Below are 17,181 nucleotides of genomic sequence, written 5' to 3' on the forward strand. Positions count from 1 at the left end.
TGAGCCGAAGGCAGACACCCAACCAACTGAGCCACCCAGGCACCCTATAAAAATATTTTTATAAATGCATTTAAAAAAAAAATTCCCTATAATCCCACCACCCAAAATAAATTACCATCCACCTGTTAGTTTATGTCCCAGAGCTTCTTTTCTACAGATATAGATTTTTCCTTACAAAATCTGGATCATATTATATATATAGACTATTTTAGTGTGGCTATTTTTAGTTTGAGTTTTCTCAGTTGAAACCCTGGTAACACCAAGTGACTACTGCCCCTTGGGTCTAAGAGCTAGAATCAGAAAGAATAGTTTCTTCTCTCAATTTTGTCAATATCTCAAAATGCAAAATCTGAGCCCATGCTCCATAACATCGTCTACAATTCAAAAACCAAGAGACTGGATTTAAATCTGCCTGAAAGTGTAACCAAAAAGCTCATTTTTTTGTTTCTTCAGATTTAATCATTCTTTCTTGCATCAAAAATAACAAAATTGTAGGGTGACATTAACACATGATCGTGAAACAAAAATGTGTTTCATTTCATTAGTCACAGGCTACATATCAACCAGCTGTTGAAGCTAAAAATATGTCTTAGTTTAAAATTTTGTAAAATACAAGCATTTAAGACTCATTTTGAAAGAAATGTGACTTCTTTCAGTTTCTAAGAACCCACTAGAAGCTTTGGAGAACAAATCAGCACCTCTAAAGCAGAAGAAAAAAAAGGTATGGGGGGTGGAATTCAAACTAATTTATTGATAATCAATAGAACATTGTTTACATCTTCTCAATAAATGTATGTTAAGGACAAAAATTTAATACCACCTCAAAGAAAAATATATATTCACAAAGAAAAGGCCTGAGACAGAGGTCAAGACATCATTAATAAAAAGTGTGCATTTTGTTGGGGTGGGGATGAGCTAAGGGGAGTTGGGCAGGAATAAATATTCCTCGCTCTGCTTTCTCAGCTGGACCAGAGATTTTGCAGGGGCGGGGCCCGTGGCCATGTCTCTCCAACTCCCAAATGTCAGCATCACACTCAGGCTGCACCACACAGCACAGTGTGCCCCTAACATATACTCCTTTCCTTTGAACAGAGGCAGCACACAGACTTCCATCTCTGGTCATTAGGTCCCATGGCCCAGGAGTCATGTCTCAAGATTTGCCACCATTAAATATTTGATTAGAAAACGGGTAATGGGATATCCTGAAATTGCAACTGGATTTCAGATGTAGTCACAGCAAATTGGAAGTAGATGCAAAACTACTTCAAGGGCCTTGGAAACTCACAAAGTCATTTAAAAAAAAATACATATTTCATTCAGTTCCTGAAAGGAATTACAGGTACTTCTAACGCCCAGCCCAGTGCTCCTGCCACTACATCATTTTACCAGGCATCAGTATTCTCTGATGATATATTTTTTTTTAAATAGGGGCACTGAGGCCTAGGAGAATACATCTGATAGGGAAAGACTTCAAGTATTTTTCTGGCTTTTCTTCTTTTATATAAACTCCACTTACATTAAGTAGTTGTCACCCAGAGGCACAGACTGTTTTATAGTTTTTTAATCTCCCATACTTGCTAAACATGTATTTATCAATTGAAACCCTATATTCTTGAGTAAAAATGTACTGCACTATAAAAATGTGAACTCACGGGTAAAAATTTTTGGTCATTCAACCATTAAAGATCATGGAAAGTTCACTTTTCTAAATGTCAACATAATGGATACCAGAGAATTAATTTTAAAGAAGCATTATGAATAGCCTTCACTTAAATTCTTAGCGATTCCCACCTTATTCCACTGCACATATTACAGCAATCTGGACCTTCTTCTGCTTCAATACGAGGCTGATAACGATCAGCAAGGATTATCTATAGGACCACTCACTTTCTCCTGCAGTAAGGCTTTCTAAGAGGAGGAGGAAGGACAAGGAAAACAGGACAGAAAGAAGAAACGGGGGTGAGGACCCTGATTATTCCTATAGACAAACACAACCGCCACTTAAAATACCTGGCATTTATATATATATAAATATATATATATATATATATATATGTAAAGTAACTTCTTTAAAAATTAGTGCTCAGCTATTTATTGTCTATTCAACCTTGTTACATCAAAGAATGATTAACCAGGAACACACACATACATTCAAGGGATATGCCATATGGTATAAACCGTAAGTGGCTTTGGAAGTAAGAGGTATGAAAAGAATATTGGGGAATCCTGAAACCAAGCTTCTCATACTAGACTAACCTTTGTCAGGTTACAACCCCTCTGAGCCTCCATTTCTTCACCCATAAAATGAAGAGATCATGGACTCTGTGGTATCTTAAATTCCCTTCCAAACTCATAATTCTTCCCATTGATTAAATGGGAAAAGCAAGGACTTAAGAACAAGTACTTAAGTCAAAACTTAAGTTTTGACTGAATACACAGTCAATTCTGTTGTAACACTTGTTTTGAAAATGCAAATTTGTTCCAACACAGCAGATATATCAGGGAACAGTCTGAGTAATTCAATTTCTGCTTTTGCTCTTGTGTCATTTAATCCACGAGAAACACGCGGTGAAGCGGGCACACTGCACTCAGCTGAGTTGTCAGAGAAGGAGTACACCAAGTGCACACACGCACACTCCATGGTCTCCCCGCATCTGCAGCACACACTGTGCTCCGGGCCGCACCCGACCGCTTTGGCAGGATGACTTTCTGTTCTCCTGCAGATAAGCCTTCCAGAACCACTGCGACAAGCACACTTCAGGTCTGTTTCAAGGTAAACTCCCACATTACTCTAGTACTTATGTACTTTCAGCCACTCAACATATGTGAAACTGTGCGACCATTTTTATAGGCTCATATCTTTTTTTATGCGTCACTGACAATGTTTTTGAGTACTGTGTCCCTAATCCCATTTTCCCCATAAGCCTCGTGGTTTTTTTCCCCCGCAATAGAACAGAATAGAGAGCCCAGAAATAGACCCTCCACTCTATGGTCAACTAATCTTCGACGAAGCAGGAAAGAATGTCCAATGGAAAAAAGACTGTCTCTTCAACAAATGGTGTTGGGAAACTGGACAGCCACATGCAGAAGAATGAAACTGGACCATTTCCTACACCACACACAAAAATAGACTCAAAATGGTTGAAAGACTTCAACGTGAGACAGGAGCCTTGTGGTTTTTTACCACACAATGATTTTTAGCAACTTTATATCACATTAGAGCAGAACTGACTGTATCACTGTTTTGGGAAAAGTCATCAATGAACACTTCCATTTTTTCAAACAGAACAGATGGACAAGCTTCCTCCGAGTCTGTTTATGCAATAAGTTAAAATCAGAGAAAAGTCTAAGATCCCTCCTGAACAGGTGTTTGTTACTTCTGTTGCTCCCACATCAGGTTTCAGATTTGGAGTCAGAAGGATATCATTCACCTTGAAATAGCCAATGAAAAACTGAATTTGTCAATAAAGAGGAGACACTGAATGTATCTTCGAAATTCACACCTTGATTTTGGCAGGAAATCTGGCATGCACCCCTGTAAAAATGCCACCCATTCAATAATGAGATGTTCAAAAGCTACTCATGAAAGAATGAATGAAAGAATAGGGAGCAAAATAAAAATATTTCTGCAAGATAGTTCCAACAGTGCTGTAGAAACCAAAGAGCATTTACACTCTTAATTCTTGATCGACTCAGACGTCAAGGAGGACAGTGAAGTAAAGGAAGTCCTGCATGTATCCTCATTTCCACGCAGACCAGAAAGAGGAGACAGACCTCACCACTGAGCACTGAAGCCAAAGGTTGGCTAAAACCTGTGTCTCAGAGCCAATGGGCTGATAAAAGCACTGCCGCATCCCACATGCTGAGTGAAGACAGGGAACATCATGACTTTGTCTCCTCGAAAGAGCCAGGACTGGTACCGGAAGGAACGAGCACTGATGTAGTCTAGCATGTGCTCCTACACACCAGGCCAAGTTATTATCACAGCCACAATCCTGGCACTGTTTCTTAAAAACTACATTAAAAATTTTTTTAATAACTGACATTTTTGTTAACATACCTGTCTACATATATGCAAGGGAAACGAGTAAAAGACAAAAAGACCAAAATGGTAAACATAGTTTAAAATTCGGGTAATAAGATTATAGATGACTTTTTTATTGATAGCCTTCATTATTTTATACAATGAATTTATGTTTTTATCATCAGAAGAAAACCAACTGACTGAAAGAAATGAATCCCTCATCATCATTCACGTTGAATTCACAGCAAGCTGTCAAATGTCGCCTTTACTTTCCAAAGGATGAAAGGTGAGCAGCCTGGATTTGGAGGACACTTGTCCTACCAGGCAGGAAATGTCAGAAAGAGCTTTGCAGGGAAACTCTCAAACACAGGAAGGTGGACAAGCACAACAGTGGACACTACACACTCAGTAGATACATTGGACTTGTTTGTTTTTAATCAGCATTTTGGTGACTCTTACAGGTATTCCGAAAAATCTTTGCTTTTGGGTAAAGCTAACACAGAGCCACTGAACTAAATTTAACAGTGTCTGGTAGCAGAGTATATGGGAATATGATCTAACCAAAAACAACCAGTGACCAAAGCCTGAGAAACGTGCAAAAGGCCACTGTAAGATTTTATAGCCAGCTTTCTCTCAAGATCACTGTGCCAATGATGAGGAATGTTCATTTCCCCACTCGGAAAGCACACGCAGGGTAACTACCAGACACACAGCACTATCCTAGATGCTACAGTGAATACGGGGTTAAGAAGAAGAAACAGGGTGCAGGCATTCTCTCCACAGCATTCACAGGCTGATGAGGAGACACAGGACATACATATCAGAAATACATAAATAACATAAGACAAAAACGAATGGCCAAATGAGCGGTAAAGTATTTCAGGCATTTAAAGGAGCACAGCTCACTGTGGGCTCAGGTACGTGGGAAAGGCTACAGACAGGAAGAGAGTTTTGATGGCAGAAGGAGGGAGACAAAGGTAGTCTAGGCACAGTCACCAAGATAAGCAAAGTCACTGGGATGGAAAAGGCAATGATGGGTGTGGGTGGACAAAAATCAGGTCGGAGAACAAGAAAAGGAAGGAAGGAGAGAGAGGTTCAGGCAGATTATAAATCCTCTTAAGGGTTCCTTTCCCTCCAATCCACCTGATACACCATTACCAGATTAAGAACATTTGTGGGAAAAGCTATGTACCACACTATGCTAAGTATGACAGATAGAATATCTAAGCTCATTATAATCTTCCAAATGGGTGCCATTATTCTATTTTACAGATAGAAACAAATTAAATAGAGAAGTTAACTAATTTGCCCAAGGTCACCAAGGTAAGCAAGAAAACTAGGATTTGAACTCAGGCCTACTTGACTCAAAGTCCATCCTCCTCCTTCTTAAAACAGAACTGTGACAACATCACTCTGAATTTGTGTCTCTCCCCGCCCCGTCATTATAGGGTATGTGCCTAACCTTCTGACTATCCCGTGTCCTCATGGTGCTCCCCATCAAGGCCTGCTGTCAGGAGAGTATCTGCAGCTAAAACAAAAGTGACCAAAAACACTTTACCCCATCCTGGGGTATTTTCAATATTCCAGGAATCAGAAGCTTAAGTTAGGAAAAAAAAACTCTGATATAAACCCCTTGATGGAATACAGAGGGGGCCAGGCCAAATATGTATCTGACAATGGCCATTTCCATAGCTTATAGCTTAAACTCCCACAGTAAGACTCTCCCTCATAAGCCCTGAGGGTCTCCATCTGGGAGACAAAAGGCCACGTGTGGCTGCAGGAGCCCTTCACAATACCACGAGTCCCGGTCATTTCACATAGGAGGTATATGGGAAAACTTACCCAAAATGTGTTTGACATCTAAACCGTTAAATGATTCTTTAAAAGACAGGTTGCAAAAAAAAAAAAAAAGTGCTTTCTAATAATTCTATAAAATACTCTTCTGCTGTCTCCGGGAACCAGGAACATTATCTTTATCGCATTCACCTTTTCTACAAAGATTTTACAAGAATCAAATGGCGCAAGTGTCATCTTTCAAAGGAACTGAAATAAAACCACATGGGTTCCTGGAGTACACAGAAATGAGTGGGTGAAAGAGCACGACCCTGACAGAGATTGCACCATGCACTCACCAGGAAAATAGCCTTCATTCACTGACGTCCATTTGCTAAAACCAGAATACACTGATAATTAGGTCAAAGGTCTACTGAGAACTTGAAAGTTCCCCACCAAATATTTTAATGAGCCAGGGAATGATAAGAGTTTCAGAATGTTTCAAAATGATTTGAATTCAACGTAAGAAAATTTCCAGACCGGCTCAGAAAATACATTGAACTATGTGTTTCACAGAAAATAAAAGGAAATTCTAAACGTGCTACTATTCTCAACAAAAGCTGTTACATCTCTTACCCTAAAGAAATCGTTTTCTAAGGGCGCCTGGGTGGCTCAGTTGGTTGAGCAACTGCTTTCGGCTCAGGTCATGATCCTGGAGTCCCGGGATCGAGTCCCGCCTTGGGCTCCCTGCTCGGCGGGGAGTCTGCTTCTCCCTCTGACCCTCCCCCCTCTCATGTGCTCTCTCTCCCTTTCTCGTTCTCTCAAATAAATAAATAATCTTTAAAAAAAAAAAAAGAAATCACTTTCTAAGAAATTCCCATTTAATCAAGGCTCCAACGTGTATGCCAACAGATTTTAGGGTAGAACTTTCAAGTGGTGAAAGAAACTGTCGCCCTTACGTATCTGGATGGCTCCTCCAGGTTCTGGTCATTCATGTCAGTAGGAACAATTCGAGTGGCAAGCGGTCCCTCCGCAAAAGGTTTTGGTAACTGACCCCTGAACTCTGATGGAATGAACTGAAGCTGCCAACTGTCAGAAACACAAATAAGGAAGAGTAAGAAAAACACAGGGGGCCCATGTTGCTAAATGTACTTGAAATAAGCCAAAAAAAAAAAAAAATTCATGTGAAAAACATCTCGCTTGGAGAGAAAAATATTTCTGCTAAAACCTCCGCCGGGGGCATAGAGGCAAAGGTCATGATTCAGTCCAACATCGTTGAGAAATTTTCAGTGAGAGGTCTCTCAACCTATTCCACCAACTCTTAGCAGTAAAATTTGCAACCAAATGGTCCTTCCACCAAACAACCAGAGAAGCATCCCAGTTTATCACCAATAACCACATGACAGAGGCACTTACCAAATTAAAGCAAATTCATCAGGTAGGAAAAGAGTGAAATGCAAGAACACACTATGGGAGTACTTTGTCCCTGAGTAATTCTCACAAGTATCTTTAGTTGTGAAACTATTGCAAAGGTAAAAGGCAAAGGCTAACGTTAGTTAATACTTCAAAAAAAAAAAAAAAAAAACCCACAATTTAATGATTAATGACTGATACAGGATCTTCATTCAGCACAAGATACCCCCACCAGCTAAGCTGCTGAAGCCAATTCCCAAATGGAACAACATGACTCATCTTAACCTGACTTCCCTTTTCCCTAAATAGGATCTTCTCGGTCCGAGTTAAGCAAACACGAGGAACTCCTGAGTCTATGCTATCATCCAACAGAGAGCATGAAGGCAAGTGGTACACTTACCTTAACCACAGCTTTCCCCAGCGTCCACTTGCTGGTAAAGAACTTTCACTATCGTTGGATGACAAACATTTCTTCTCTAAAAACACTCTTCTAGCTAGAGTTTCTAGACTACTTTTGGAAGTGGATTAATGTCAGATGATTATTGAAATTTACATATGAATCCTCAGGAAGCGCCACCAGCAGGAGCCTGGGGCCCCAGGGGTTTTTCGAAGTCCCTGCAGTTACAAGGAGCACGGGGTGTGTGGCTAGACACAGCCGCCAGTCCACTGAACACTGCTGTGGTTGCACAGTGCCAATCTTACAGCTCTGAAGTGGTCAATTATCCAACAACTTTTTGTGAAAATCCGAACATGAAAGAAAAATTAAGGAGACACTGTCATAGAATTGCTATTTTTACTCCTTGATTTAAAACTCTGGGAATTAGGGGGCATCTGGGTGGCTCAGTTGTTAAGCATCTGCCTTCGGCTCAGGTCATGATTCTAGGTCCTGGGATCAAGCCCCGCATGGAGCTCCCTGCTCAGCGGGAGGCCTGCTTCTCCCTCTCCCGCTCCTGCTCCCTCTCCCTCTCTCGCTGCCTCTCTGTCAAATAAATAAAATATTTTAAAAATAAATAATAATAAGCATAAAAAATAAAACTCTGGGAATTAAAGGAAAACTTACTTATCAGGCAGAAGGAAGCTACTGGGAAAGCGATACCACTCCTTTCCTACACAGACATTCACAGGCCTGCCTTCTGGGACAGTGTGGATGGTTGGGTCCGTGGCAATTCGGTAAAATTCTGGATACAAATCAAGGGGCCCGTGATACCCTGGAAGGAAGAGAGGTTTGTGAAAGCCAAAGATGAGTAAGATGAGAGGCTATACCCTTCTGCCTTTTTAACTTCTGTTCTTTGAGCACATTTTAATCTTCTGGATCCAAATAATAATTACAGGAAGAATACAATCATGGGAATTGAGCCCCAAATTTGCTTCCTATGTTCAACGCTTAATTCATCCTTCAAAATGAAAAAGCAACCTTTAAAAAATCAACAGTAACCAAAAACAAGAATAGAAAAAAAATTTTATAGTCCGTCACAAATTCCTTGTAGAATTCTCAGCCTTCTCTTTCATTTTAAGGAAGAGAAGTCACAACCCTGTCACAATATTAAGTCCACAGGGTCTCTTTAGAGCAGTCCTCCCCCCAGCTGAAGCTGAACTGTATCAATCACGTATCCATCAAAACCCAAGCTGAGGTGCCTCGTGAGTCTAGGGCAAGACCTCCGCTGTGCATCTACCTTTGAACAGCGTCACAGAGCGAGAAAAGGACAAGAGCCCAAACAGGACGAGCATTCCCAATGCCAGCCAGTTCGACGTCACCGTGTAATGCTCCAGGCGGTATCGCTGAAACATGAAGTGGTAGCATTTCTAGAAGGAAAGAAAACTGTATTGAAAAAAAAAAAAAAAAAGAACTTGCAGAATATACGTTAACGCAATCAGAAAACATCATAATAACACCAAGAGGGAAAAAGCAGCAGAAGAGAGTCTATTAAGGGTCTGAGCATTTGCAAACACTTGGTGAGGCACCCGCTCCAAGTTCTAAGATGAAAACAAATTCCGTTAAGACTATCTACAGGTCAGCCCAACCAGAGGAATTCTCACCAGCTTCGTAGGAAAAATATTTGGAAACCTCTCTAGTGCTTAAGGTCCTAATAATTTTTTCTTTTAATATTTAAACAAGAGTGCTGGTGTGCCTGACTGGCTCAGTTGGTGGAGCATGCAACTCTTGATCTCAGGGTTGTGAGTACAAGCCCCACGTTGGGCACGGACCCTACCTAAAAAAAGATTGTTCTTAATAAATAAATTAAATAAACAAAAGTGCTTTTTGGCAGTTTGCTTTGATATATGAAGTATCTCTATTTTGATGTAACAAGTATTCATCTTTACTTTTCTCACTGAGAAGTTTTCATCAGTTTTTAGTATCAACAGAATGTCTCATGACCAAACAAGAAAAAAGAATTCCTCTCAAAAAGCATCAGGAAAATGCTAATTATCTGCTAAACTCTTTACAAACTAGAGGAATATTATTACAACATATACATACGTGCATGAATTCTACAGTCTTTGAGCACGTTCCCATTAGATTTCTTTTCCTTCCTAGGCTAGACCTAAACTTTGGAGAAGTAAAATTTTGCAAATATTTACTTGTTAGTGCCATAAATGTGTTTAAACTCCTTCATATTTGGGGGAATCTGTCCTAGGGAAACAATCCAAACACCTAAAGATATTCATCCTAGCACTGTTTGTTTATAATACTGAAATAAGCATCCTAAACCTACCATAAATCATGTATCTAATCATTATATGTAACAAATTCAGTACATTACATAATGTTTTTGTACCAAATTTAAAACATACTCCTATTCAAAAGATGGGTTACAGATATGACAACCCTGAAAATGATATAATGTAGTTATATTAAAAGGGATGTAAAATTATATGTACATTTAGATTACAACCCTAATAAAGTTTGGTATGTGATAGGTAAAAATGCTGGAAGGAAGGTGGTTTTGTTAGGATAGTAGAGCTAATTTATAAGGTAGTAAGTTTATAATTTATAAAGTAGGGCTAATTTATAAAGTAGTAAAAGTAAAAGATGCCTGGGTGGCGCAGCTGGTTGAGCGTCTGACTTGGTTTTGGCTCAGGTCATGATCTCAGAGTCATGGAATTGAGCCCCACATCAGGCTCCACGCTCAGCAAGGAGACTGCTTGGGTTTCTCTCTCCCTCTGCTCCCCTCCCCCCACGTCCACATGCTCTTACTCTCGCCTGTGCTCTCTCTCTCTCAAATAAATCTTTTTTAAAAAATAGCAAATGAAAAATTATGTGCAGTAAAGTTCAATTACTTTTATAATTTAAAATTTTTCTTAAACTACCATCTTAACATGGATGAGTACTAAAAACATAATGCTGAGCGAAAGAAGCCAATCACAGAAGACCACATACTTTAGGATTCCATTTACATGGAATGCTTAGAATGGGCAAATCTACAGAGACAGAAAATAGATTAGTAGTTGCTTATGGCTGGGGAGCTATGAAAGGGGGGGTGATAACAGCTAATGGGTACAGGGCTTTTGAGGTGATAATATTCTAAAGTTCACTGTGGTGATGGTTACACGTATGTGTTAATATACTAAAAACCATTTAATTTTTTACACTTTTTAAATGGGTGAATTATATCTCTAAACTGTAACCCTAATTACTCTTTACTACCAGTTGCAAATGGTAGCAGAGGTCAAAAAAGAGCCTGGAGGCTTCTGAGGCCAGAGACAAAAAGATATTCAAGATTAGTTCTGACAAGGAATTGACCTGGACAGGTTTTAAGCCAGGATTACAAAGTGTCCCATATTGCTAAATGCCTGATGTTATTCCAGACACTTGAGCAAGTTTTAATCTGATCTCGGAGTTGAAGAGCAGACATTCCAGTAGCTCTGCTGTGAGGCCACCATCCTGTGGTAGGCCTATACAATGACTTAATAAAACTCCTTTAACATCAAGTAGATTCTTGTTGGCAACAGAAAGAAATTAACACACAAATTAACAGTGCAAATATGTAACCAGCTTAAGAGTAGCCCGGTGATGGGTATTAAGGAGGGCACGTACTACATGGAGCACTGGGTGTTATATGAAAACAATGGATCATGGAACACTACATCAAAAACTAATGATGTAATGTATGGTGACTAACGTAACATAATAAAAATGAAAAAAAAAAGTATGATCAACAGCCAAGCAATCAATACATAAAGCTTTAATAATATGATCTGTATCAGGTTTAACGCATGGATAAAATATCTTGAGGGAAGCATTCTGCAATTTGCCTTTAAGCTTTATGACCAATTTAGAAAGTGAAATGGAACAAAGCAGATAAGCATTTCCCTGAAACTCACCTGAAGTGCAGAGAGGGCCACAGCGCCACAGAGACATATAAGTGGATATACAGGGAAAAGAAATCTCTCCTCTTTGTGAGGCTGGATGAAGAAAATTATAAACCAAATATACATTGGAGCCAAGGTAAGCCAATATGGGTGGCCTAAATTCTGAACTGTAAGACACAGAAAAATATCCACCTTTCACCATATTAGAACGAAACAACATTTTTAGTTTCAATGTCCTCTTGATCTCAAACAGGAATACGCCCTACGGCACCCCATAAAATATTTCAGCTCTTGGAGTCACACTTTCTCTGATGCAGTAAAGGGGTTAAGTAGAAAGAGGTGTATATTCCTGACCTCCCCCAAGAGAGCCAACATCTAACAGGAGGCACAATACTGGATTTGGCTAGAACACAAATGAAAGTCAAGCGAATGGGTAACAGAGCTTAGTAATTTCTACACTGAAGAAAAAAGCCTTCGCTCCCCAGTGAGTCCTGCCACTAAGATTAAAGGTTCCTGAGATTAACCAAAAATGTAACATAAACTCCTTTCTTGGCTTTTAATTCCCATGTTTTGTTTAATACATTAATCTCCTTTCTTATATACCAATCAGTCTGTTCAAATAGCTATAGATCAAAGGAAAGAAAAAGCTGGATTCTCAAACCCATCACTGGCTTTCGTCAAGCCACAAAAGAGTTTGTTTCAAAGCAAATATAAAAACACTCTTAAAGGAAGTTCACCGATGACGTTTTCTCTCCTCTTTTGCAATAGCCATCCACTCTGAATCCCAAAACTGGAACCCAAATATACTTGAAGCATGTTAAAGAATTAAAGGAATTTAATGAGCACTAAGACCCAAGCACCCGCTGGAAAGTTCCCAAGGTTAGGTACATGAACACTAAGTGATAAACCTGCAACCCACCAGGAAGGCACCCCCTACTGTGCTTCTATTAGTCATAATCAGCAGTGCCTAGAAGTCACTGGCAAAGGGTAGATAGACAGTGCCCCCTGGTGTTCATTATGTCTACAATGAACAAGTTTAGAGGAAAAACTCTGGATTGTCACCAAGATCCATCTTGGTATTCTTCAGTTAATCTGGATTTTTGCAGAAACTCTTTAAGGATGAAAATTCTGGAACTGAAATACCAAGTTTATCCTTTAAACTTTCTACTCTAAGATTTTACCACGAGATTTTAGGCTATAATTTAGGATTTATACCTCCCAGGAAGTTTTTTAGGTTGGAATTTTCTTAATTATAAGAAAATGAAATCTTTTTCTCTTCTGTATCTTAAAAGGCTAACAAATACATTTTTTTTTAAACAAACACATTTTAAAATATGGACTGGGGCGCCTGGCTGGCTCAGTCAGAAGAGCATGGGACTCTTGATCTTGGGGTCGTGAGTTAAAGTCTCACATTAAGGGTAGAGATTACTAAATATTTAAACATTAAAAAACTAAAATATGACCTAAAATTTTGAATATCCTCCATAAAATGTACAAAATCAGAACTATAGTTGTACTACTTGATGGAATAACAAGCAATTTCTTTCCTGATTCTTTGTTTTTTTCCTTTAAGAGTATTTTTTCTATTACAAAATACACAGAAAGTATAAAGAAAAAACAGCATTCATTTTCTTACGAGGTGGACATGTGTGTAAATTACACATTTTTAAACCAAAATTGGATTCATACTGTAGAGAACAGCTTAACACGCTGTTTTTATACTTACATCACAAACATTTCCAAATTCTCCACAAGCATAAATTATTTTTATAGTTAAAAAAAAAAAGTTACTTTTCAAAAAAAGATAAAGTGATCCTTAGGAAATCCAAGGAATGGAGGAATAAGTTAACACCTCCAGGTGACAAACAGCTGAATCCAAATGTGGGACACTTTGCAAAATGAATGACCTAATTTCTTTAGAAATCTTCAGGAGAAAAAAGAAGGGGGGGAACCTCATAAAAAGCTTAAGAAACTTAATCCCAAATTCAGTATATGACCCTTTTTAGATCCTCTTTAAAAAAAAAAAAAAAACAAAAAACCTAACTATAAAAAGCTGTTTTTCAGACAATGTAGGAAACCTGAACATCAACTGGGTATTAGATATTAGGAATTACTGTTGCTTTTGTTAGGATAATGGCATTATGGTCATGTTAAAACAAAAGTGACTGAAAACTGTTTTCATATTCGAATAGTATAACACAGTGAACTCTTTATAAACCATTAATAGTAGAAGAGCAGAATGAGGGGTGGGATGGAGAGATCATATGGTATCCAAATCAGACTGAAAAGTCTGAAATTGAATCTCTTTCCAAAGCTCATATGAACTTCTGCTCAAATCTGTCTTCCATAATAGAAACATGGGCACTAGATACCCAAATCCGTGACAACTTGAGAAAACACTGCCTTGCACTACAGAGTCAAAGCAAGCAAAATAACTGACAAACCAAACCTTCTACAATAAGGCAAACACAGAAGCAAAACGGAACAAAGAGAAGCAAAATGTTTCTTAGGAAGTCCAAAGCTTCTCTCACTTCAGTATCAAATTTGAGGGAAATCCCTGTACGGTTTAGTTTTCAAATTTTTGGTTGAAGTAATTCCCCTAAGAATGTTTACCTCTATTACTTATTATCTTAAGCCATCTTCCATGTTAGCATGCACTTCTTTAAAATACACAAGACTCAAATAGGCTGATCTCCTGAGATTCGGTAACTGTTTTTGCCTCCCTGGGTGGTTCTGTATGCTATACTGATTTCCCCACTTGAAAGGATATAAAGTTCCTCCTTTTGTCAGTTTAACTTGCAATTATTAGCCAAATCTTCACATAAATTTACAAATACAGATTGAAAATTCACTAAGCCAACCATTTCCATAGGGAGAAAATGGAGAACAGAAGTAGTAGAATCATTTTCACTTCTTGGTATACATTGTTACTTGCTCTTTCCTCCCCAAAAACCTATCATCCCTTACACTACTCACCATGAAATCTCTGCAACAGGTATTCCATGAGAGAAGTCAGTGGTAAGACCAGGAGAGCCAAAGCAAAGGCTACATTAAAATTAAGAAATCCATTAATCAAATAGAAATACCAGGGTTCTGTACCTGAGGGAAACAAACAGATAAGAAAGCATTTAGTGGATGCCTTCAACACCTTTACAATGCTCGACTCAAAATGTTCTTTGTTCAAGTAATGTTGATAGTCCGATGCCTCAAGTGACTGAGTCCACAAGGGGAACTCAGTTCCTGGAGCTCAGCCACACAGAGAAAGAATAAGAGCAGAAGATGGGAAGAGAATAGGATTGGTCACTTCTCCAGAACAACCAAATAATTTAAATAGCTTAGAGGTGATACTGGATTTATAATAAGCAATTTATATTTGGTCTTCATCCCCATTCCTGGCAAAGAGCTCCTAAAACCCTTGGAATTTCCTAATCGATAAGAGTGATAACGGTGTCTTCTGTTAATTATGAGATTTGGGGAAAGCCCCAAGGTAGCCTAAGGATGGGGACTGATGATGGTCAGGGGACCCAACCATGGGACTGAGGGGTTAGAATTTTCAATTCCACCCTGATGACCTCTGAGGAGAAAGGGGCTGGCAATAGAGTTCAATCACCAATGGCCAATGAATTCACCAATCTGCCTATGTAATGAAACCTCCATACAAACCCAAAAGGACAGGCTTCAGAGAACTTCGGGTTGATGAACACGCAGAATGGTGAGGACTGTGGTGCTCCTGGAAGGAACAAGAGTTCTAAGCTCCATCCCACAAAGCTTGCCCTATGCATTTCTTCCATCTGGCTATTCACTTGTATCCTTTATAATATCCTCCCTAATAAGCTGGTAAATTTAGGTAAATTTTTCTCTAAGTTCTCTGAGCCACTCTAGCAAATTAACTGAACCCCAGGAGGGGGCTGTTGGAACTTCCCATCTACAGGTGGTGGGTCAGAAGTGACCATCTGTGGACTTGGGATTGGTCTCTGGAGTGCGTGTGACAGGGGGAGGAGAGGGCAAGTCTTGCAGGACTGAGCTATTCAGGCCTTTCCCCGTTTTATTCTCACTTGTTTGTCCCACTTACATTCTAGGATCTTTCCCCTTGACATGCTTAACCACTGTCCTATAGTCATGTATACAGGGAACCCTGCATTTGGTAAAAAGCAGTAAGTTGTTTTCCTTAGAGAAATAATGTTCACAGATCCAGATCCTGCTTAGAAGTTTTGAGGACTCAGAATGAAAAAAAATGACTGAAAACACAAGCCTGATTCACATGAGTTTTGATTCTTTAACTCAAAATCCTTAAACCCAAATGATGAGAACCAGCCCTCCTCTGCACATTTAGCAGGTTTTTCATCTGCTCTTCCCCTCTGTGTGATTACTTCAATCAGGCGGTGAATGACACATGCGGGTTTTAATCACTGTGTGTTGTGACACCCGCCTTGCACCACAGCAATTTCCTGCAATCAGCATTGCTTAAAAGGGTAATCAGAAGGCAGAGAAATAGTCAGAAAAACCTGACATTTTTGCAGCTTGCACAGCAAAATAAGATTAGAAACCAAACCCGTAATGCTAGAAACATTTAGGGGAGAAGAGGGAGGGGGTACCCTAAGGAAAGACTCAACTTCAATTGTGTGTCACCTTTTGGGAAAGCTCACTCCTTTCTGTCTAAACACAATGATGGTGACCATGAACAAAGGTCCTATCCCAGGCCAAGTTCATTAGAGACATATTTATACCCGGTATTCTTTACAAATCACCTTTTTGGTTTCAGAAAACTGAAGATTTTCATATAGAAATACATATCTTCTCTAGATTTTAATCAGTATTTAACAACACATTTCGTAAATTGAGTCCTTTAGGAATCCAGTTTCCAGAAAGGTAGTTTTGTGGTTTTTTGTTGTTTAAGTAGGCTCCACGCCCAGCAAGAAACCTGACGCAGGGCTCGATCCCACAACCTTGAGATCAAGATCTGAGCCAAGATCAAGAGAAGGACACTTAACTGAGCCACGCAGATGCCCCAAGAAAGGTAGTTTTTTGTATCATTTCCTGACCACCAATGTGGTGGCAGCAATATCAACTTTGACCTGCCTTTTTCCTAAACAAATTTTGGAAATCTGAGCCTGAGAAGAAAAACCAGAGTGACTAGGAGAAATGATGTCACCTTTCACATCATCTTTTACAGATGCTAATAAGCATCAAGAAGGGGGAAAAAAAAGCCTCTTTCTCTTTGATCCTTACAAATACATATTATTTTTTCAGGGAAGCACTTTATTTCCAGCAAATATTTGTCTCTACCACAACTTATTATACCCTCCTACTAGGGCTGACTATCTTTTTACCTAGGTATACTGTAGTTTGAGATTCTGAACCAAAAGTATTAAGTTGGTAAACTCAACTATGTTTATCTGTTAGGAACTCATAGATCAAGTTCACAGCTAGGCTATGAACATTTCATAATTGACTGTTACTTCCTGGAAGAACTGGGTAAAAATTGGAGGATAAGCCAAGAGTGGGGAAGGTTCAAGAGGCAAGTCTTTTTTTAAGATTTTATTTATTTATTTGACAGAGAGAGAGAACACAAGTAGGCAGAGCAGCAGGCAGAGGGAGAGGGAGAAGCAGGCTTCCCGCCGAGCAGGGAGCCCGATGTAGGGCTCGATCCCAGGACCCTG

General features: G+C 39.3%; 1 protein-coding gene across 5 annotated transcripts in view; it reads right to left on the bottom strand.

Annotated features, from left to right (window-relative positions):
* ALG9 (ALG9 alpha-1,2-mannosyltransferase) overlaps positions 1 to 17,181 on the bottom strand; it is an 89,351-nt gene that overhangs the window by 43,079 nt on the left and 29,091 nt on the right. For all 5 annotated transcript variants that reach the window (XM_027580663.2, XM_027580664.2, XM_027580666.2 and 2 more), the window contains 5 exons: positions 14,498 to 14,620; positions 11,534 to 11,688; positions 8,884 to 9,013; positions 8,271 to 8,418; positions 6,757 to 6,886 (listed from right to left, as the gene is read on the bottom strand). In XM_027580663.2, the coding sequence (XP_027436464.1) occupies positions 6,757 to 6,886; positions 8,271 to 8,418; positions 8,884 to 9,013; positions 11,534 to 11,688; positions 14,498 to 14,620 (686 nt within the window). The remainder of the gene's footprint in view (positions 1 to 6,756; positions 6,887 to 8,270; positions 8,419 to 8,883; positions 9,014 to 11,533; positions 11,689 to 14,497; positions 14,621 to 17,181) is intronic.

The sequence above is a fragment of the Zalophus californianus genome, chromosome 11 (assembly GCF_009762305.2).
Source record: "Zalophus californianus isolate mZalCal1 chromosome 11, mZalCal1.pri.v2, whole genome shotgun sequence".
Taxonomy (NCBI): Eukaryota; Metazoa; Chordata; class Mammalia; order Carnivora; family Otariidae; genus Zalophus; species Zalophus californianus.